The sequence below is a fragment of the Cryptomeria japonica genome, chromosome 3, assembly GCF_030272615.1.
Source record: "Cryptomeria japonica chromosome 3, Sugi_1.0, whole genome shotgun sequence".
NCBI lineage: Eukaryota > Viridiplantae > Streptophyta > Pinopsida > Cupressales > Cupressaceae > Cryptomeria > Cryptomeria japonica.
In genome coordinates, this window is record NC_081407.1 from 925972708 (window position 1) to 925997038 (window position 24331).

The 24331-nt window shown below is 39.0% G+C and overlaps 1 protein-coding gene across 11 annotated transcripts in view; it reads left to right on the top strand.

Annotated features, from left to right (window-relative positions):
- Positions 1 to 24331, top strand: part of LOC131040412 (ran-binding protein M homolog) — a 179128-nt gene that overhangs the window by 19976 nt on the left and 134821 nt on the right. For all 11 annotated transcript variants that reach the window (XM_057973335.1, XM_057973325.1, XM_057973353.1 and 8 more), the window contains one exon: positions 24076 to 24225. In XM_057973335.1, coding sequence (XP_057829318.1) covers positions 24076 to 24225 — 150 coding nt within the window. The remainder of the gene's footprint in view (positions 1 to 24075; positions 24226 to 24331) is intronic.

Below are 24331 nucleotides of genomic sequence, written 5' to 3' on the forward strand. Positions count from 1 at the left end.
ACAATGTAATTGATTTGGAGAGCCTTGTCGGACATTCCCAGGAAGTGACAGAGAAGAGGAAGGCTACCAAGATGTCCAAGATGATTAGAGATGAGACTAGATCCAGAAAGTTGCAGATAGCTACACCGGCAGCGGACAAGTATGAAGGTGAGATCCTAGCAGAGGAATATGATATAGAGACATTTGAGCTAGGTCCATCCACAGCCGAACAGACAATGGATGATGCCACCGATTCATTTGAGGCATTGAAAGACAAGCTTAGGGAAGAAATGGAGAAGAATAGGAAGCTTGAGAGAGAAGTTGGTGCATGGAGAACATATTTCGGCCATCTCAATCAGCCTTTGGGACGTCAGGATCCAGCAAGATCACCCGTACAGGCACTTCCCCTTCAATCAATTAGTGAGGCAGAGAGATTCAGGAGTTTGGTCCAGCATATGAGCACTTGGATGGACAAATCCCACACAGTTGCCGTAGAATTTGCAACAAGGATGATGAAGACTATTCATAGGGCTATCCAGGTTCTTGAGACCATCCACAACTTGATGATAACAGTATCTGCTTTTGCTCATACCAAAGAGGTTATCATTCCTGTCTTGCAAGTAATCAGACAAACATCGAGGAAGGTCTTAGCGCAGGAAAAGATCATGGATGGAGGACCTCACAGTTTACTTCAGTGGTCAACCTTACTCCAGATGAAGGAAGTTCTCTTCGAGGACATCAGTACTAGATGTAGCCATGTTGAGGAGGTTATCCACCCAATCCAGGACAGAGTATTTGAGGTACTACGTACCATTCTTGGCAGGAGGATCGAGATTGAGACAGATGTGGATTTGCAGGAATTGGAGGATAGAATCAAGGTTATCTTTTGCAAGGATGCAAATGTTATCACAGATGAGCAACGAGACCAGATGTTTGCTACCATGCTGCTAATTGAAAAGACTAAGGAACTTGAACCTGAATGGGACACTGCTCTTCTCCAGGCATTTGATCAGGTCATCCACTTGGAAGAAAGAATGAAGAATCTTCCCGAGATTCCCATTGCTGAGATCGAAGGAATCGTGTCTAGATTCATTGCATATGCTAAAAAGGAGCATTGGAAAGGGAATAAGATTCTAGATGAGAGGTTATTATAGATGACATGGCACCTTAATTGTCATTGGTTTATGTCTCCTAGATTTTCGTGCCAAATTTAATAATTGGCTATGCATTTAATGTTGTGCAATAAAAGGGGAACTTTTGTAATAAAACCCTAATTAGGGTTTAGGTGTCATAATCTTGACCGTTGATCTGCTTTTTGATCTGGACCGTTCATTGTAATTGAGGATGCTATTTATACCCTCATTTCTTTCATTTTTGTAACTAGAAAATTAGAAGATTAGATTATTGATGTATTAGAGAGAGATTAAAGTTTAGAAGCAATTTACTTTTGTAGCTAAATTGAGCTTTGAGAAAGGAATTCAAACAATTGTTGTACATGATGGCTTTGAGATCAATAAAGTATTGAAGTTATGGTATTTTGTTGCAACTCTCTTGGTTATCTTCATGGTGGTTCAATTTTCTTGAATCATTCTCAATCAAAGTAGTGTGTTAATTCGAAGGACAAAGTGTTGGACCTGACCTTTGGTAGGATTCGCTTTCCAAACCACTAGCTTCTTGCTGATTGTAGGAACGCCTTGTGTGGTCTACTGGAGATATTTGAATCGCTTAAACTTTCAATCGTTGTTGTATCTTGGATATGTACCTTCGTGGTAGTGTCCTTGATCTTTGATGTATTGAAAAATCATTTGTTACCTTAGAAGATCGCATCAATTTCAATTGAGTTGTTAATTTATGGCAATATTGAAGTTGGTAGAATCTCACCAAGTCTCGTCCACATTAAGTCAATCTTAGGGTTAGACTAGATTAGACCTCTTGCAAACCCTATCCTTTTGATATTTTTTGAAAAGCTTGTTTAGTTTAGAAAAATCTTCGGCGACGTAAGGCCCCTTGATGACACAACAATCACAACGACCACTGGTGCTTATCCACACGTAGAGACCCTACTAAAAAGAACATTGGAGTCATCCTAACTGATCCTTCTTGCGATATCTTCAGCAGTTAGCGACTTTATTCAAGAGAGGATAAGATGCCTTTGGGTATTTTATTCTGTGTATGATTGTGTACAAAATACACGTCAACACTACCTCCTACCCCCGATCCTATCTTATCCTACCCTCTCTTCCACTCTCTTCCTTTCCCACGACATCCTTTACCCCTTATAACCTCCATCTCCCGACACCTTCCTTATCACCTTCAGCTTTCATCCTTACCTTATCCCTTGCTCCCTTTATGAAACCACCGCGTCACCTATCCTATCACGCATCCCTACGTTCTACTTCCTACCTTACCCCCAACGGCATTCCTTGCCATATCTCCCTTCATCCCTTCTTCTCATGACACCCTTTCCTCCTCATTGCTTTTGACTTTCCCCCCACTACCGTAGCATGTTGGGCCCCACCAAAACTTTATGATGGAGATAAAAAAGATTTCTAAGGCATTAACGATGCGATTTCAAACACCGACACCGGTATTTTCTTTGACCAATCAGAACACAGGCTGAGGGTTATTTCCCTTGATTGCTTCTAAGGCATGAATAAGGGGATAGTGCGATTTCCTTTGGCCATTTTAAAGCATGAACTAAGCCTGGTTACTTCCTTTGACTACCGAAAGGCACAACTTGAAGGTTTGAATGATTTCCTTTGCCTAGCCAAAAGCGTGACATAAGAAATGAATCCTTCCTTAAGCTAAGGAAATCAGCGATCAAAGCAAGGAAAATTATTTCCTTAGGCTAAGGAAATGAATGATCAAGCATAAGAATTACTTCCTTAGGCTAAGGAAATCAGCAACAAGGCTAAGACAATTCCTTCCTTAAGCTAAGACAATTTCTTCCTTAGGCTAAGGAAATGTGCAGCAAAGACGTGGAAGGATTTCCTTTGCCAATGGAAATGTGCGAACTAAGGATAGGAAGTGTGATCTTGCATTTGAGATAAAGGGAGAGGCATTTAAGCATTTGCTAGAACACTTCCAAGAGGCTATGGAATACCAAGCCAATCAGCAAGCGATGAATCACTTCCTTCCATTTCACCCACTTCCACTTCCACTTCCTGACTCAGACCTGAAACCTATCAAGTCAGGCATAAAAAGTGAGAAATCAGACATAAATCAGGCCCGAGACATAAAACCATAGTTAAAATCAGATGTTTCCATGATCAGAAAATTCATTTCCAGATTTAGAGAACGTAGTAGGAAGCTTGATTAACCACTTTATACAATGTTTTGATTCAAGTTATGCTTGTTTCCAGGTTTGCTGCAAGGAGGATGAACATGCAAAGGAACATGATGAGGATCAGCTCCAAGTGGAAGGAACATTGGCTCACATACAACATCAAGATTTCACCTCATAAGCAAAGACAAGAGCCCTAGGAAGCCATTGCAGCACTTCAAGTTTTAGGCTCATATAAGGCAGCTGATGGGATCATCATAACGAACTTAAAGCAAGATCACACAAGAAGAAGAAAGATCAAGCGACATCAAGGCAAAGAGTGGTGATCAACGTCAAGCACTCAAGGAAGGACTTTTTCACAATCTTGAATTTCCTTCAAAAATCCAAGAATCATCGCCAGCATAGCCAGATGAGAGCTCCAAAATGCAAGTGATCAAGATGGGAGATAGTTTCAGAAGAGTTAATCAAAGTTAGAAGATGATGCAATTTGGGAATATATCTCACCATCGTCTCATACATTGATCGAGCTTGATAATGTTGAGTATCAAGAGATATGCCTCATTTATAATTGCAACTTGTGATGAGTTACAAAGATCATACAAGTTGAGGTGGCGCCTAGTCTTCGCCTATCCAATCACATCATTTCAAGCTAAGGCGTCCAGATTCAATGTACCTAACTCATCTGCAAGGAGATAACTACCACATGGGCACAAAGTTCGATGCACCTACTGTCGTCATCTATTGGTCAAATTTTTAAAGGACATGTGTCCCATAAGATGTAATTATATCATTGGTCAAGCATTAAATGTTTTGTTATGGGTGTAAAAACCCTAATTAGGGTTTCTATCTTTCAATCTTGGCCATTGATTGTGAATCAATCTGAGCCATTCAATTGTAATAAGAGCACTATATAAGGCTCCACTCTTTCATTTGTAAAGAGATAAAAAATAGTTAGTAGTGGATCAATAGCAAGCAAATAGCTAGAGTAGAGTGGGAAGAGAAGACAAAGATTGTTGCCAAGACATTGTTGTAAGAAGCATGTAAACTTTATTGAAGATATGGTGAAATTTATATGTTGATTCAGCAATTTGTGTGGTCTCTACTTCTCGTTTAATTTTCATGTTATTTAGATGAATGGAAGAACTTTGTGTATGATCAATGGTGAAATTCGTATATCCATACTACTAATACCTTGTCGATGGTAAAGTGCCTTGGATAGTCAACTGGATCCATCTTAGCTAAGCTTAACTTCAATTGCTACTTCTTCATTGATATGCATCAACTTGATGGTATCTGTGCTTGTAGTGGTGATTTGAAAATCATAAAGCTATCCTTAGAAGATTGCGCTAACCTTGTGGAAATGTTTGTTGCATGTTGAAGCAATACTTAGTTGGGTTTCACCAGAGATTGTCCATTGCTCTTGCATTCCTAGGATTAGATCAGCTTCCTAAACTCTTATCCTTTTTTCCTTTTTTTTCAATCAAGTGAAATTCCAAGTTCCAACAACATTCAAGCATTCAACGTAAGTCCACCTTGTGATTCCAACAAGATCACATCAAACAACTGAGTCTATCCAAGAGCACGTCAAGACGTGACATTCGAGAACCTTGGAGTCATCCCATTTGATCACACAACGTAGCATATAGGAGTCTTTGTCCAAGAGAAGATAGAATACTTAGTATTTTATTCTATGTTGCATAGTGCGTAAAAACACCATCAATAGTAACAATGACTTTGTCTCTACATGAGCTCTTTCACCACCGTTGGTTAAACGGTTTCGCCTCTTATGGATAAATTACAAGTAACATTAAGGGAACAAATAGTTATAGGATTTACAAGGTTGATGGCACCGAAATCTTAACAAATATTTGGGTGAGTCCCTCATGTATGTTTTCATTTGGAGTGCCATATTTGGTATTCATAGAGCATCAAATATTTGGTCATGGGGGGTGTTGGACTTTTGTTAGATCAATGGTTTTCATGGGTGTTGGTTTTAAGAAACTATTTATGGTTTTCCCTCTCCAATTCTCCGTAAATTGGAAGCTTTGGATAGTTGTATCAATGGTATTTTGTAGGTTGAGCACTGTTATGCTGCTAGAATGTTGTTAGTTTGATGAGTAGGAGATGATGTATCAATGTACAACTGTTATTGTGATTAATAAAATTTATGCTCTCTTTGGTGATGAAGTCTTTTCCCGAAAGGGTTTATGTAAGTACATTTGGTGTTATTTGTTGGATTTTATGAGCTTGCTGATTTTATTGCTAATATTGTTGATTACATGTTTCTCCTTACATAATTAAATGGTGAATCACTTGATACTTTAATCAGCATTTTCAATTTGTCACTATTTCCTTAAGTTTTCATTGTTTGTTCAGGAAGAAGAGAAAAATGTGCAATTGCCACTTCCAACCGGTTTTTCTTACCTTGGGGCTTCTAGGATTAAAAAAGTTTTGTTTCATGTGGGTTGTTTGCTTCTCATGAAGTTGTTAATGCATATCAACGTGATGTATGCATTCCAATGCACATTTCCTAACAATGCTAGACTCATGCTTGGCACAAACTTGGTAGGTGACTTTGGACTCAAAAGATGGACTCAACAATTTGAAGAAAGATGATATAGATATAATTTTTTAGGAACTACATGTTTTTCTATTGACTTTTTTCTAAATCAGCTTGAAATACATTGAAAACTAATCAATAACAAACTACTTTGGTCACATACGTAAGTACACATAGAAGAAATGAGTACAAAAGTGTACTTGAGTTGAAAGAAACTAGATTGTTAAATATGGAAATAATCTCAAGTGTTTATGGTGTACAAGACTAATGGTAGAGAGGAGCTTGTATTACTTAGACTTGCATCAGCAAGCTCAACATCACTAACTCTATGGTAGGCCACATGCTCATCTTAGAGAGGTTGATAGAAGAGTATCTCGGGGTTTGTGTAATTAGCATTACCCAAAATGATTAATTATGTTTTCAGGATTGGTTTGTGTGGTTGTTTTATTTGCTGTTATGTGTTTAGTCCCTTGGTGGGGAAATCATGCTATTTTCCTATTTTAATTTAATTTATTTCAATATATTTTCTGCCTCCTTTTGGAGTATCCCACATGGTGTGAATCTTGTAAATCCCACTCATGGCATGTTGCAAGGTGTGCGCTCTTGGTCTCCTTGTGCTGTGCTGTGCAGTGCAGCGCTGGGGTTTGTGACATGGATTAACTGCCTCCGGTGGATTCATTAAATCTCACGATTGCATCGGGCATTAATAGGTTCATATTTTGGTGCAATGGCAATTGTGTCTCCAATTAGTGGTATCAGAGCTTGGGTCACGGGTTCAAATCCCTTGCTTGCCATGGGGGGATTGTTGCAAGGTGTGCGTCATTGGTCTCCTTGTGTTGTGCAGCGTAGTGCTCAGGTTTGTGACATGGCTTAACTGCTTCCTGTGGATTCATTAAATCTCATGATTGTATCGGGCATTAATAGGTCAATCTTTTGGTGCAACGACAATCGTGTTTCTAACATGGCATGTATGGATGGGTTCATATTCGCTCATGTCATCAGTTTCAAGTTTCAAGGAGTTAGTTATGACAATCTATGAGGAATTGTTAGAGCATCTAGGACAACATCTTCAAGGAGTAGATACATATGATAGCTTGTGACAATCTATGATAGATTGCATAAACATCTATGATGTGTCATAGGTGGTGGTTAATCTGGGAAAACATCTTGAACCATGGGTTGCCCATCTTTTCTGTCTCTTATGGATCTTGGTGCTACCTAAGGGAATAGAGGAGTGACACATGCCAAAATCAGAACCTTGTAGACTTGGATGCCATTTTGGAGGAAAGGATACAAAGCCAAGTTTGGGAAAGGGAGGGGGTTTAGCTTTTAGATTGCTTCTTGCATGATGGAGGTGGGAAAGGATATGGAAGACTCCATTTTTGGGAGCATAAGGATTGAGATAGTGTGTAGTGAGGTTGCTAGTTGTAGCTATTGTGCTTGTTTTTTCATTGTCATGTAATAGCTGTTTCTATTTTGAGACTTGGGTGTGTTGTAAGTTTTGAGGACTCTGATTTTATGTTTTGTAAAGGCTTTATGTCAAAATCTCCATTTGAAATCTGATATTAAACAGCTTCTAAGAAGATAAATAAAATCAGTCTTATTTTCTATGTTATGGTGTCACTGTTGGATCCCAAATCATATCAAAGGTGTTTGTTATGGTTTCTGGTTTTGTACTGGTAAATTAATGTCATATCAGAAGTTAACAATCTGATTTTTTACAGAATCCGAGTGTCTTTGAAATTGCACAAAAATCTGTTTCAAAATTAGTTGCTGGGACATAGTGTGAGCAGTTTATTATAGCAAAATTCTCCATAATGTTGGTGTATTGGGCTACCTTTTGCTGCTGGTATTGTGAGCACTTGCTGCAAAGGACAGGTTGCCACCCAGCTGGCTCCCTGTCCTTGTTTGCATCATAGGTCCTCCACGATGCTGCAACCATTGTAGCAGTACTTAGGATCAAGATTGATTAGGCAAATCAAAAGTATAATTATAATTCAGATACCCTGGTTTTAATTGGGAAAAGCTCGATAAATTAAGAAGTCGTGAAAATTTCATAAAAATGGGGGAAAAGTCCTTTTTATTATTTCAAACTAAATAAAGGGGAAGAATGTTGCTTTTCCATCTAGTGCCACCTATTGTTATTTTTATATATATATTTTTTTAAAGTCATAGTCAAGGTTTGGAGATAGCAAGACCTAGTGAGGTTAGGGGATAGTGCCCCTTGTGATGTTTGGAAGTAGCATCCTTGGCATGTTCATGTTGCAATATAGGGTAGGGTTGAGGGGTGGAGTCCTTGCCACAAAGCCCAAATTAAGGTCTTCAAAGCCACAAGGACCTTCATGATACATTCCATTCAGGTTTTTAACTAAATGAGAATGAAATAGATATTCGTTGAAGAATGAGTACTCTCATTTATTGTGTGAATCAATCAAAAGTTTGGTTGCTTCGGTAAACTCCATAGTTATTGGGCCCTTAAAGAAGCAAACCTATTGTTGTAAGGAGTAGGAGCAGCTTAAGGATGGTGATGACATGGTCTTGTTGTCTTGGGTATGCTTTGGGTACATCCCAAATGTATCGATAGGTTACTTGGGATGGTGGGGTTGTGCCCTAGCTGAATCCTGCAACATTTATTAAAAATCAAAACTAAAAATGATAAAATAGGCGGAGATCATGATTTCATCACGTGCTCTTGCAGCTGCTTCATTTAACATGGGCATTTGAAAGAGAGCCGTTGTAAGCAATTTGTTTGTACTCACCACTTGTGGTGGAGGTCATGTCTATATGCCATGGGATGCATAGAAAGTTGAAATAAGTGGAAGAGGATTTTGTTTTTATTTTACACATCCCTTGGACTTGTCTAATTCAATAGGCAATGCTCCTCCATGGTTTTACGATTACCTTTGTGCCTCAATGGGTCTCTATTTTTTTCTTTATTTCAATTTTCTCTCAATGGTGGACACTAGACTATTCTTTTGTTTTTACTAATCTAAGCTATGAAGTTTTTATCAATAGTTTTTTATATTTAATATTAATTTATTAAATATATTTTTAATTTATTATTTTAAAAATGAACAAACCTAAATATAAATTGACTATAAATATATATACATGTGAATTTGGACGTCAGGATCTACTTCCTTTGATAAAAAATGCAAACTTGGAAAAAAAGCCATTGTTGCCATTGCAAAATTGGCAAAAAAACAACTTATAAATCTATAACATCCTGCATCAAAAAGAAAACTAGTGTTTGATACTAATTATGAGCTCACTTTGCAGCTCTCCTTGCAGGCTTGGAGCTATCATCCAAGAAATGATTACGACCTCTTGTTGGAAAATTGCTTAGTAGTTTGGAAATGGCTTTTATAGTGTCCATCTTATTTTGCCGTGCCATTGAGAGGAATCTCCTACTATGCTAAGTAGGGAACTAAAGGTACCCAATGAGTTTGCCATGAACCCCTCTTTGGTAGTGTTGGTGTCTGTTTTATCATCTACCAAACATTAGGATAGGTTACCCAAAGGTATTCTATCCTCTCCTGAAAAATCACTACTGATTCCAAGGTCTATATGTGTGAACAAGAGACTTTAGTGGAATAGCTTCTTGGGCAGTGTATGCTGAAATTTTCAAGGGGGACTTACGTTTGACAAGTATTCTTGAACTGCTGGACTTAGATGGATTTAGCAATTTTTAGGCTCTTCTTTTTTTTTTTGGGGATTTTCTGGGATTTAGACTTTCAAAAGAAAGGGAAAAAGAGATAGGGTTCAGGAAGGCTAATCTAATCCTACGAATTCTGGAGACGGTATCAACTGGGTGCTTTCAAGAAACCAAACCTTGCTTCGCCACACTAGGGACAACTACACAAGGCCGGTGCAATCTTCAATGGGTTGTGCTTATGATCGAGATGTTGGGATGCACAGGGGATGGGCTCAGACTAACTTTGCACGGTAGAATGGAAATCATCCATTTACCAAAAGTATGAGCGGAAATACACCATCAATTGATACTTATCAAATCCTTCATTCAAATTAACAACAATGAAAGCAAATCTAAATTATTTCTAACTAAGTGTTGAGGCAATTGAAACCATGCAAATCATTCAAATAATAGAGATTACAAAGCAACGCACATGCTTATATTATCTGGAAATGACCTTAAGCAACAATACATCAAAAACCTCACACTTTTCAAATGAGAGGAGGCAACCTGATATAGTTTCTCAAAAATAAATGAATGGCCGAGATCAGACAGTGATCAAGGGCCAAGATTGAAAGTCCTAAACCCTAATTAGGGTTTCCCGAAATACTATCAGTTCAAGCAAATGAAAGAGTGACAAGTGGCGCAGCTGCTAATTTTACTGAGGTGAGTGGCCACTTTCCTCTTTCAGAGATTCAACGTATTTGGACACCACGAGCTTGACCTCCTCCATGGTGACACTTGGCAAACCGCCAATCTGGAAGTCGATGAGATCCACATCGTCGGTGCATGTGGCAAGGATGCCTTCCCACTCCACTGCTTGGGTGAGGAAGTTGTCATCGATGGAGAGGAAGTTTGCAATCTTTGAAAGATCGCCTTTGTTAATCATCCCTGAATCTCGGAAGAAGCTTGCCTGAATCCTGGCTCTCAGGTTCACTGCTTGTAAATGCTTCTCCCTTAGGCTTTCCTTTTGCCAGATCTTTGATGCCACACGGAATACCTTGCCCAGGATCTCTCTAACCCTTGCCTCTGTCTCAAAACACTTGGTCTCGGATCTCTTCAGAACCTCAATCCGAGTGACCAGAGCATAGTACCACGTGCCGAAGTCGTACCTGTCTCCTGTCTGTATGATGCCTGCATCCACTAAGCTCTTCTTTGACATGCCTCGGATAACCTTTAGGTGAGGGAGTATTTCATTCTAAATTTCATCCACTTCTTCCCAATTGGATGCTAGATCCTGGATACGATCAATCAACAAAGAAGTTGCCTCATGTGCTGATACTAAGTTTTCTACCAGGGTGTCAGCACGTATCACAGCGTCTGAAATCCACTCCTTTTCTTGAGTGTATGATCCCTTCATATCATCATAGTTCTTCATTGATCCCTGCTGAAGAGGCTGTGGTGGAGTAGCCGAGACTTCATGGTTGAGCGGGCTGGTAAGATGGAGAACATACTTCTTCCACTGCTGGTTCTCTTCTTCCACTTTCTTCCTCTTTTCTTTTTCATGAGCCAGCCTCGTCTTTAGAACGTTGCAAGAGTCATCAAAATATTGGATCTCCTGGTCCTGGGTAGGCTTACCCATCTCTATGGTGGTAATCTTGTAGTCATCTACGGTGACATTGTCCCTAGTCTTCCCTTCTTTGGGCACTGCTATTTGGACTGTCCTGAATCCGGCACTGTCTCTTTGAATCAAGGAAAACTTCCTGGCTGGTTTGGGCCGTTTAGCTATAGCGGGTTCATTCACCTTCTCCAGGAATGCTGTGGTAATCTCCTCGGTTGAGTGGGCATCCTTGGGAACCTTGGCCTTTATCCTTGCTCTCAGCCAATCAGGAATGGTTGATTGTTCTACGGTGTTCCGATCAAACTCATCGTCTGCTTCTCCTGGGTTCGCTGGTATGCCATCCAAGAAGATTGTAGGGGCTTCAATCTGCCCCTTGTTTGGAGTTCGGAAGACCTTCTCCACCACTTCCTCAATTGGCTGGGAAAGCACTCTTACTTCATCATCAATCATATAGATGTTCATCTCTTGCTCCCCAATTGTACTTTGATCAGGCGCAATGGAAGCAACACTTAGGATGGAGTGACTTTCGTTGGATTCTCTTCTCTCACCTATATCCCTTTTCCCTGTGACCTTTGTGGAGCTTCCACCCAACTCCTTTCTCTTTTGAGATCCAACACTTTCTGGATTCCGAGCATCATCGGCGGAGGTACAAGGATGGATGGACAGAGTATCATCTACTCCCATTAATTCATAAGTTGGAACCACACCTTTGGCCTTCAATTGTTTTGTTGAGTACTCAACCACCGACCTCATGAGGTCTGCTAGATCTGATTTTTCTCCCTCTGTCCAATCTATCAAGACTAAAGGTTCATTCTTCATCTTTTCAAAACCCGGCTGCTGAAGTTCTAGGCTTTGTTCCACCTGATCGGCAACTTTGAACACTTCCATTGCTCTCACCATACTTAAAGGAATTCTTGACCAGAACCTCTTCCGGATCTCGAAACTATCGGCTGCATTAGCCCAGTATTCTTCCAGCTCCAGTCTGTGCTCAAACGTTGTCCCTTCGATCTTCTTTATCCTATGGAATGGATCGAAATCTTTTCTTGCCTTGTATTGGTAGAAGGGATACCAGGCCAGTTCTTTCTCAGCGGTAGCTGCAACCTATGATGATGGACATGTTTCCAGCCCATTACCAATTGTAAGTGAGGATGTCCCTGCCTTCTTCTGCTTATCCCTTTGAATCACTATATACTCCTCCAATTATCTCACAACCTCGAGCAACACCACTCGGTTGGTAGGGTAAGCTGGATGCTTGTATGGGGGCCCAGAGAATCCCTGAATTTGGAGGTAAGTGAACTTTGGATATTGGATGTACCAACACCCGAACTGACCGATGAAGTCCATAGACTCTTGAGAGTGCCTCTGGTGCAGGCCACCTTGAAGGGTCCGGGTAATGTGCATCAGGAAGGCATCATTCACCCTTTTGAAATGGAACTTCTCCTCCATATGGAGCTGGGGATAGCAATCATATACCGGAAATTGGTTCTCCTTGTTCCCAACTTCTCCTCTACAAGTGAGACCTTTGTACTTGTAGGTCGTGGCTAAAGAATAGAACAAGTAAGAACTCATGAAGAAAGTCCTATTCGCCTCTAGATTCCTTAGCTGGCTGTCTAGGTTGTCGCTGATCATACGGGCCGAGTCTATGATTTTTACTCCATTGATTATTTCGTTAATGAAATAATACATCCAGGGTTCGAATGGAGCTCCCTGAGGATTTCCTATTATTCTATTGAGCAAGACAATCATCTCCCCAATGCCCTCCTTGAAGTATGCTCGCACTAGGCTCTTTCTCTGGAGTTTGGAGGCGCCCTTCCTTGGCTTGTCTAGCCAAGAATGATTAACTATGGCATCATATTCTTCCAGGTGATCGTGGTACAGACTGTCAGCTTCGTCCTTGATCATATATACTGTGTTGTGGTACTCAGGGATCCTGAAGGCTTCTCTGATGGCTTCATCGCTGACATTCGCCAACACTCTTCCATCAGGTGCAACAATATCCTTACTAATGGGGTTGTAGTGTTTGGCACATTCAACTACTAGTTCATTGCACTGCATGGTGGGGAGGAAGCCGACAGCGTGCACGATACCACTCTTCATCATTTTTCGCGCAATGGTGGTAGGCACAAGGTTGTCCAGACCAAACATTCGCTTCTTAAACTCCCTCAGGTTGATGTGTCCGAGGTTGGTGTCGCTGATGTTCTTCCACTTGGAAGTCATCCTCGACTTTGGAGGAGCATCTTTATCTACCTGGAACTTCATGGTGCTTAAGACTTGCAGATGAATGATGAAAACTTTAAGTTAGAAAATTTCTGCAAAATTTCGAAAAAAAATAACGCGGCCGCAAAATGGCCAAGTGTTGGAAAATTTTTCATTTTTCACTCTCATACTTAGCCACAAAAATTCAATTTTCACCTCCAGACCCTCAGCCTTGAGGTCGGTTGAAGTCACCATCAAGTGTTAAAACTTTCAAAAAAAATTCATACTTAGACGAAAAAAATGATTTTCTTTCTCCAAAATTTTTGAAAAAATCATTTATTAAATTTTGGAAAATATTCAGAAAATTCACAATTTTAATTTCACCTCTGACTTGGATAGGAGTAAGGCTAGACTTTTCTCCAAAATATTGAGAAAATTCAGAAAAGATGTCTTTCTCCAAAAATCTGTAAGCCTTCTTCCAAAAATATTATCCCACTTCCAGCAATATCTAGAATTTCCTCTAGATGATCTTCAAACTGACATACTTTACTAAGCTCTCCTTAGTAATTTTGAACTTCTTGGTGTAATAATGATTTTGATAATGAAGTATTTGTAGACAAGGCTTAAGCAAAACCCCTAAAATCATCCAACTCATACTTCTAATTCTAAAAAAAAAAAAAAACTTTCCATTTTGATTTAAGTTTGAAGATATTCATCAATCCTCCAATATTTTCTTTCAAAAAAAACTTTCCATTTTGAATTAATATCTCAATAATTTTTTAATATTCCCTCAATATTCTCAAAAAAACTTTCCATTTTGGATTTATTTTGAGGATTTATTTTTATTTAGATATTTCTTCATTTTGGATTTAATTTTGAAATCTCTGTGGATTTTGTGACATCATGTTGACTTTGTTTGACCTTCCATGTGTAGGTTGATTTTTTCGAATTTTATGTCCATCTTCTTCAAATTTTGGCGGACTTTGGATACCTCTCCAAGGTATGGCGAACTTCAGACTTGGCTCTTCTATGGCTTTCTTACTCTGGGCGGACTTTGGTGGCCTCTCCCCTTGTGAAGATTTTGGGCGGACTTTGAACACATCTCCAGTATGGCCTAGGGCGGAGTTTAGACATTCATCCCACATGACTTCTCTAGCCCATGGTGGACTTTAGACTTCTCTCCCACCTTGGGCGGACTTTGGTGACCTCTCCTCAGGACCCTCCTAGCCTATGGTGGACTTTGGAGGTTGCTCCCAACACTTGGCAATCTTGGGCGGACTTTGTTGTTAGCTCCCACATGACTATGGCGGACTTTGGTATCTTCTCCATCTTGGGTGGACTTCTAGCGCTTCTCCTCATTGGGCAGACTTTGGAGGGTGCTCCCACATGCTTGGGCGGACTTTGGTCACTCCTCCTCCTTAGCCTCCAACCTTGGCGGACTTTAAACTTGGCACCTCCTACCTTGCTCTCTTACTTTGGCGGACTTGGTAGAGGGCTCCATCATGACCTGCATTGTTGATGTCATTTGGCTAAGGCATGGGGCGGACTTTGAAGGTCCCTCTTCATGACTCTCCTAAGGCATGACGAACTTTGGCCTTAGCTCCCACATGACCTCTCTAGCCCTTGGGCGGACTTTAGGCATCCCTCCTCTTGCTTGGGCGGACTTTGGTGGTGCCTCCTACATGATTGGGCGGACTTTGTAAGGCTCCCCTCATAGCTCTCTTCAAGGCAAAATTTTGGTCAAGGCATGGGGCGGACTTTGAAGGTCCCCTCTCATGACTCTCCCGAGGCATCCTTTACCTTGGCGGACTTTGGTGTTGACTCCTCCATGGCCTCTCTAGGTGGGGCGGACTTTGGAGTAGGCACCTTCAAGGCCTCCATCATCCTGGCGGACTTTGGCTATGACACCCATGGCCTCCAAACTCATGGCGGACTTTGGGCTTAGCACCCATGTGACCCCCCAAACTTTGGCGGACTTGGGAGAGTGCTCCTCCTTGGGTGGACTTTAGGCAAGGCTCCTCTCGCTTGACTTGGCATCTTGGGCGGACTTCTAGTGCTTCTCCTCATTGGGCGAACTTTGATTACTCCTCCTTAGCCTCCCAACCTTGGGCAGACTTTGGAGAGTGCTCCCACATAGCCTCCAAATGCATGGCGGACTTTGGTCAGTGGTACAAGTGTAAACCCTAGGTTCCCATTCCGAAAAAGCAAAAAGCAGACATCCCTAAAAAATAGGGAAAACTTTCTAAAAATAGCCATACCGGGAATCAGGCTAAAAAGGCCAAAAATGAAACTTCCTAAAAAATAGGAAAAAGCAAAAAAAGCAAACTTTCTAAAAATAGAAAGTTGTCCAAATTCGTCCAAATCAATTGCGATCTTTGTCCTTTGGTCTCTCTAAGCACTCTGGGGGTGTTCATACTTCGGAATCACATAACTTGCAAAAAACTAACTTTCAATCGTTAGGGCCTGAAATGCTCTGAACTGGACAAGGCTTGGTGAAACTGCAGCAAAAGGTCACAGGACGCTAACAAAACCCTAGAAAGCAGGAAAATCAGAGGGTCCCCAGTAGCAATGGGGCGATGTGTGAAAAAGGTCACAACAGGTAGTCCTTATGAGCTTTGCAATTTTTGCTGAATAGACAATCTCCCCCATGGGGAAGATTTTGATTGCATCTGTTGAACCATCTTGAAAATCATACTCTTCAATGGTGGCACTTTTTAAGTTTGAAAGATAGTCCTCATGGACATAACACTGTCCTACCACCTCAACCAAACTAAGATCTTGCACAAAATCGATTATATTGGAGAGGAAGATTGGTGCAACTTCATTGTTTAGTCTACCCCAGGTTAAAGTCCAATAACAATTCTTTGCCAATCACTTTCTTGATGGCGATTTCAACAAGAGGCAAGGCAATAATGAAGACCTCTTGCAGTCTCTCAAGCTCAAAACAGGTCAGATTCTCTCTTATTCCAATTTACTTGGCACCGAATGGCTCCATAGATTCATTTCCTTGTGTTGTGTTCCCAATCACACATGGATAGACTATTGCAAAGAGGTGTAAAACGCTTGAGACATGCCCCATCTTTGACATTCACAAGAGCCAAAGAAAGACTATTCCTTTATTTGTTTTGGGAGAAAGAAATTGAAATCTCTAGACCATCTATTCTTGGCTCAATTGTCAAGTTTGGTGGCCATGTTTCAAATCCCTGTTATCTTGACTGTCCTCTAGTCTTTCTTTCATATATCAAGCATTGCTGTTAAACTAGTCCAAACTTATTACTTTCATTGGAACATGGCTTTTCAAATTCTTGTGCCTTCCTAGGGTCATACTATTTTTTGGAGGAAGATGGGGCCTCGATTAGAAACTAGTCGGGTTCCCAACAACCTTTCCTCTTGATGCTGATCTTCCTCTGCTAGGCATATTCTTTCAAAACAAACCTATAACAATTCAAGCTCTAATTGTTATTTTTGTTTATTCTTCAGCTTCTTGAATGGGATCCAATACATTGTTCAAAACATTAGAACAATTAATCTCCTCAGTGATAACCAATTGTTCATTATTGGAGGTTGCACTATTGGTGAGGAAGTTTGCCGCTCAATTCGCTTCTCTAAAGTAATAGCGACATTCAAACATCATGCAGGAGTCCAAAATTGCCCATGCCTCCGTTAATACGTTTACCAATTTAGATTTTGTGTCCCTTTTTTTTGGACAATATTTATAATGATCATTGAGTTTCCCTTGATACTTATATGAGTGATGTTTTGCTACTTAGCTAAGGAGAGCCCCATTACCAATTCTTGGGCTTCAACTTCATTGCTTGTTTCCCAATCCATCTTCAAAGAGGTTGCCCTGACTAGTGAACCCTGTGAGTCTTGGAACATGCATGTTGGCCCCGATGGTCCTAGGTTTCCCCTAGAAGCCCCATCAAAGTTTTGAGTTTGAGATTCCCATAGGTTACCACTTAATATGGATTCTATCTTTTACCTTGACTTTAACATCCACAACCCTATGAACGGGATACATATTTATAGTTATTAATTCTTAATATATTTATGTTTATATATATATATATATGTATGTATTTATATTAAAAATATTATGTGGTTGTGTCCAGCTGTACTGAACTTGGTTGGGGGGGGGGGAATCGTTGTACCAGCGTATCTGATCCTTAAACCTATACCCAAACGAGAAATTTTGCTAGTTTCAGTCCAATTGCTTCACCACTGTCAGCATTTCCAAGTGGACTATCTAAGAGATGGGTTCTTGTGGAGCACTATTCATGAAAGAGGGTTTATGTAGGTTGAGCCCATGTTAACTCATATATATATATATTAAAAATATTATGTGGTTGTACTGAACTTGGGGGTGGGGGAAATCACTGTACCAGCGTATCTGATCCTTAAACCTGTACCCAAATGAGAAATTTTACTAGTTTTAGTCCAATTGCTTCACCATTGTCAATATTAGAATAATGTAATGTTTTTTTAAGGGTCATCTTAGTTAGTTTAGATTCTTTCTAAATTCGTCTTCAGTTAATGATTGTTTCTTTAAGAAATATCGCCTTTGTAAATCTATTTAAGAAGCCTTTGTCTCCTTTGTTCGCTGGTTTTCTAGTGGCTCCTGTCTGTGTTGTCTTTGTTTTGAAAATCGTGACCTCTTTGCATTGATTCTGACTGCTTTTTTCGAAGACCGCGTGCAAAGGTTTTTGCCACGTTTTTTTTTCTCCTAGTTCTTGTTTGTGACCCAGCGTGTTTGGCTCGACCTCTGTATCGGTTCGTGTTCGAGGGCACTTCGTTTTTTTGTTCTTTGCAAAGTTTGAAGGCAACTGCGACGGGAGTTCGTTTTCTTTGATCCTTCCGTCCCATGTTTTTCTTCTTACTTTTGATCCGCGATTTATTGCACAACCCACGGTCTGGGTGTCTCTACGACTTCTGTGGCAAGGACCTCCATTTGCTTTTGCACAGTTTGTCTATAAATTGTGACTGTCAATCTCGGCTAAGTCTTGGTGCGGTTGGAGTTTCCTACGAGCTAGGGTTTGTAGATCAATTTTGGGTTTTAATAATTTTGTCCTTAAAAATTATGTTTGGGTTTTAATAATTTTGTCCTTAAAAATTATATTTGGGTTTTGATAATTTTCTTAAAATTTCTGGGAGGGTTTTATAATTTTTGTCCCTTATTAAAAAAAAAAATTATTATGGGTTTTGCATGATTTTTTTACACAAAAATCGATTTGTATAAGGGTTTTACTGTTTTTTCCTTTAAAATAAGGTTTTGTATGCTGATTTGTGTCTTAGATTTTGTGCTAGCTACTTGCTGATGTTTCAGTGTCTAGGTTTTGTGCGATTTTCTCCTTAAAAATTGTTTATGGGTTTTGATCGATTTTTCTCCTCAAAAATTGTGTCTGGTTTTGCTCAATTTTCTCCTCAAAAATCATGGTTTCTTGCAGTTGTTCTAGATTGCACCTAGAAGTGCAACAATTTGTACAAGGGTTTGCCGATTTTTCTTCAAAATCATTTTCAGTTTGAGAAGTTGTTCTCGGTGTCTCTAGCTTCAGGGAGGGACAATTTTTGTTTTCCCGACATCAAGTTGGAAGGTTTCTGGTTATCTTGATCATTAACATTCTGCAGCTCCAAGGAGGGTCTCAGCAGCAGCAAAGTGTTCTGAAGAGAAGGGACAACCTTCTTTGCGTTTGTGATTAAAAGACTTGCAGATTGTCTTTTGTAGGGTAGTTAGAACGATGACCATTAAGGGAGGGTCTTGAATGGTTATCTTAGTTAGTTTAGATTTTTTCTAAATTCGTCTTCACTTAACAATTGTTTCTTTAAGAAACATTGTCTTTGTAAATCTATTTAAGGAGCCTTCGTCTCCTTTGTTTAATACAATCGATTATTTGAGCAGTCAGCATCTCTAAGTGGACTGTCTAAGAGATGGGTTCGTGTGGATCACTATTCATGAATGAGGGTTCACGTAGGTTGAGCTCATGTAAACTCAGATGATTTCCAAAAGATGATATCACATGATGGTGCAGGGCGTACATGCCAAATTCATAAATAGTTACGTGACCTATGCATCACCATCCTACAATAGCATTCTGCTCTCGGTGATGAATTGTTGCTTTCGTGATTCAATCACAAGAATGCACTTCTTATTGTCTATGTTTGCTTTGCCTTTGATTAAGAATGGTGCTCTTTTTGTAAGATGGAATAATGGAGTAAAAAAAAATGAGGGGGTGGTTGTGTGAAAGTAGATACAAAAGCAACAAATAATTGATCACTCAAGGCCAGAATGGACTGGGCTGAGTTAGCAGTTTAAGATATAATAGTGGCAGTGATGGTGCTACTTGCTTGCACATATACCACCTGCAAAGCTGAAGTGAGTGGTGTATGATGGAGGGATTTGCATTAATCGTGATTGAAGCGGCCTTTGTGAAAGGAGGCAACGTATTGAATTGCTATGTTTGGCAGAACCGTTGGGCAAGATAAATTGAGTCTAAGATGATGGTAGATCTATAGAATATGTTTGGAATTGTGGTCCTATTTTGTAATGTATTTGTTGTCTGAACTGAGTGCCCTGCCATATTTATTGATTGTGGCTTGTTGGTTGTTGCACATGGATGTATTCTTTCCAGTGATGCTAGGGTTGTCGAACTGACCATTTGAGGCTCAATAGAGTAGGCAAGAGTGGAAAAGTTTGGATTGAAACTTGCTCTTAGCTGTGATTGAGAGGAGAGAACTGCTTTAGAGGTGGTTTTGTGGAAGTCTGCCGCTTACTTGTCGGACTTGCACAATGGTTTTCTTGTTTTGTCCTGGAGGTTTGTAAGAATGAGATTCACAGGATGTGGGTATTTTGAAATTTTATATATTGAATGCATCTTTCTTTCTTGATGTCATCTTTTGGTTGGACTTGATTCGTGATGCATTCTTATCCAAATCTGTGCGTTGGTCAAATGTTTTGTTCTTTCCTTAATATCAATTTGCAGCTACTCACTTCAATTCGAAACTGCATGTTAGCCCATGACTGAGTTTTTTCCTTGACTTCTGTAGATTGGATTACTTGTCATATTATTTAACATCTGATGCTGAGGGTGTTTGATGGTGGCTTTCATAACCAGGCATCCTTATCAAGTTATATAGTCAGCTTGAACATGATAACTTTATTGATTGTGCAGAAATTAAATTTTATTTTTTTACAAATTGATTTGTTTGCAGTTTGTGGTGAGGAATCTCAATGCAACCTTTTGGCAAACACAAATGAGCATGGAGATTTGCAGAAGGGCCTATTGTTGTGTGGATTGCATTTATAGAGTAGTCTTTGCTTAGGTGGAATTTGTGATGCCAGTCAAAATCAATAAACTCATGAACTTTTCATAGCTCTTTTGGCACTTGTAAGTTTCTTTAGTCAAAGTCAATAAACTCATTAACTGCAAGGATCAAAGCTTTACCTTTCCTGAAGGCATCCATGATCAAAGCGTGTGGGGATACTGTGTCCACATACAATGACAAGTAGACTTTTTAACACAGTTGTCACTATGGGAGTTTGCAGTGGATCAGAGCAACAGTATATTGGCGTGGAAAATGTGCCTTACCTCTTTTTTGGTTGCATTAAATGTTTTGCTAAGGTTCTAAGCAAGGAGGGTGCTTTAGTGGATGTCCTTGTTGCTGAAAACCGTCTTATAAGCAGGAAGAGAAAGGAATCAAAGCTATTAATTGGGATGATACATGTGGAGATTTTGGCTGCCAACTTGGCAATGGATGGACAAAAGGCACAGATTGTACAAATACGCTGCTAGTTATGCATGAGTCAGAACAAGTCAGACAAACTGGTGTGATTTAACACGATCTCCTGCTAATGTGGTCACTGATAGTGGAGCTTAGCATTGACATTCTGTCTTCAATAGCTCCAAATTGTTATTCACATGCTTATGTGTGGTAATATTCACATGCTTATGTGTTGCGAATCTTTAAGAAATATCCAATCTCCTTACTTTAGCTATTATTCCTTTATATTGCAATTGTGCACAGCTTGCTTGATGAAACATGGAACTTGAAAGGTATAATTGCTTCCTGATCATTTACCAGTTGAATGGCTGTGAAGTATGTACCCACCTCGAAAGAACTGCTAACTTCCTAAAATACCTGTATATGATTAAGTGTGAATTTTTGCAGTATGTGCCTCCAAATTTGAGGAATGTTTGCAAGACAACCTGTGTTGTTTTTTGACTTTCTGTTTGCATTCATTGACAACTCACATTCAAGCACATTGGAAAAAGATGATGTCTGCCATAATCCATGCATTGTAATTCTTTTTTAAGTTTACTTTGTAGTTTCGTGTCCTAACTGCAATATGTTTAAAATCTGTTTCAAGGGTACTGTGTAAATGTTGCTCTCCTGGTAGTTGAGGAGATGCTCATCTTTAAATGGGTGAGGTGGAGTTTTGCATGCAAGTTTTCTTCACTTAGTATAAATAATCTGGTGCTAGTTCTGTATGCAAAAAAATACTGATTATCTTCATCAAACACAATCTTAGCATCAAGAAAATCATCTTTGTGTAAACGAAATCCTCTGTGTAGTTTGAAAGATGTCAATCTATCATTGGGTAAGGTGAATTTTTGAACACAAGCATTCTTCATGTAGTATGAATAACCTGGCGTTTGTTCGGTATGCCAAAAAGTATTCGTTACCTTCATCAAATAAAACATTAGCATCAAGAAAGCCATCTTTGTGTTTCATTTGCTCTCCAGATTCATTGTATTTGTTTTTTAAAGTGGGATGATACTAATGTAATCAGTTATAGCTTTGGGGATCTTACTTTTCTTGTAGTATAATTTATCCACTAATAAAAAATTCGGTTTGCAGTGTCACTATCATTTCTTCCTATTATTGAGTAAGTTTGATAACTGTCTTCCTGGTGCTGATAGTTATTGAAATTTTGGAAGTTCATTACTGTGTGCGAGTTTTATCTACTTTCTAACTTTTACTGTGTGCGGTTTATCTACTTTCTAACTTTTACTTTGTGCGGTTTTTCTCAGCTTCATAGAAACAGTAACTCTTTAATTGTTCAAATTGAAAAGTTTAAAATTAGGAAGCACAGCTTCCAAATAATTGAAACTCTTAATTTTGAAAATGCCCAAACCAAAATGTTGAATTTAAAAGGTCCTGCTTATGAGAGAAAATAGTAATACCGTGCTTCTAACTGGAATTGAAAATATATATCTGTTAGATGAGCACGTCCACTTCCGTGGAATGAAATTTGAATCCCAAATCATGCATGACCTACACTTTCTCTTATGAATCTTGTCTCCTAGCATAAGAAGTGTTTTTTAGTTTTGCTTTGATTTTTCCCTTGGTCTATTCTTCTGTGTAATAATTCCCTCAAAAAATATTTTCTCTCTCTAAATCCTACCAATTTGCAGTTTTGACAATTATTCACAAGAATTTAATCTATCACAACTTGATTTATGATATCCCATGATAACTAAATTTGTGTTAAAGCACACGATTAGTTACTTCATTAAGTTTTTTGTGACTGATATCCCTTCTCAACTGTAGGCATACTTTGAGAACAATTAACAAAATTTAGGCTAACAAGCATACTGTGTTATTAACTCTGTCAATAACACTAGAATTCTGTCCTTGCTAACCGAACAATACCAGACACCAGAAAAACCATTTACAATAAACCCACATATTCTAACCTTTACCTCTTTGAAGTGGGGACATTAATGTCACTATAGACAGCCAATTTGAGACATTAATGTTTCTGTCCTTTTCTTTGTGCCTTTTACAGTGGGATTTAACTATGCCATATGAACAAACCAAAATAAAATTATAAATCCACTCTTGTCTCTGCCATGCAGGCCACCAAAAATAAACTTAACGAGGCCTGTTAACAATAATTCCAAGTTTTTATTTAAATCTCCATCCAAGTTATAATTCAAGGTTAGGAATCAAAATAATGTTCTTAGAAGTTTGAAGTCATCACCTTAGTCATTGCAACAAGGCTCAAAATTCTTACAATTCAAAGAGCTATATACATATAATTGATATTAATTACCTTATAATAGCCTGCATTCACTGGAATTGAAAAAAAATGATTACACCACACTTGTGATTAAAGATCCTGAAAATTCTCTTATAGTTAGAAGAGGAGTCTACCACAATGACTCACAACATGACAATGTCTGTGACAGTGCTGTATGGTATATATATATATAAATAAGTGACAACATACAACAATTCAGAATGACTTATTTGAGAATCCACACATCATAACAATCAGAGATGCTGATAACATATCAAGTTTTGTTGTTTCCATGAATCGCTTTTGTATGCCTAATCTGATCCTCCACCAATCCCTTCCTACTTTACTTGAACACACCACATGACATTAGCAGTACCAGTTTTTATGAAATAAAACAAAAAATAAGTACTTAAATAACTGCATCTACATCACATCATGCCATTAAATCTATATACCATTTCCACTTTTTCAATTTTAACAAAATGTCTGAAAATACTTTTTTAACCCAAATAGTCTGTAATCATATTTCATTGAGCAGAGAAAATGAAGTTATTACAGTAATCCAAACGTGCAGATACATCAGAAACAAAACTTGTATAACAGTAGAAGCTGAATTAGCTCAACAGTCCAAAAATGAAAATCCAGAAAGAGGGATATTACATTCCATTTTATGCCAAATCATTTTTTTGTTGAGCTGTCTAGTCTGTAGTGGTTCATTTGCTATCATTTTTCTTCAATTATGCATATACAGTTTATAACATTCTTTTCATGATTAAACTTGCAGGTGGGAGCAAAATTCCTTTGGGTATCATGGAGATGATGGCTTGGTTTATCGTGGACAAGGAAAGGGTGAACAATTTGGTTTTCCCACTTTTACAACTGGAGATACAGTTGGCGCTGGCATAAATTATGCTGCACAAGAAATTTTTTTTACGTATTACACTTTTTCTCTACTACCATCTTGCTAGTTTGATTTTTTGTTGCACCAAAGGGTTTCTAAGCTATGATTCTCAGCTATTGAATAACTCTGCAGTCTTGCA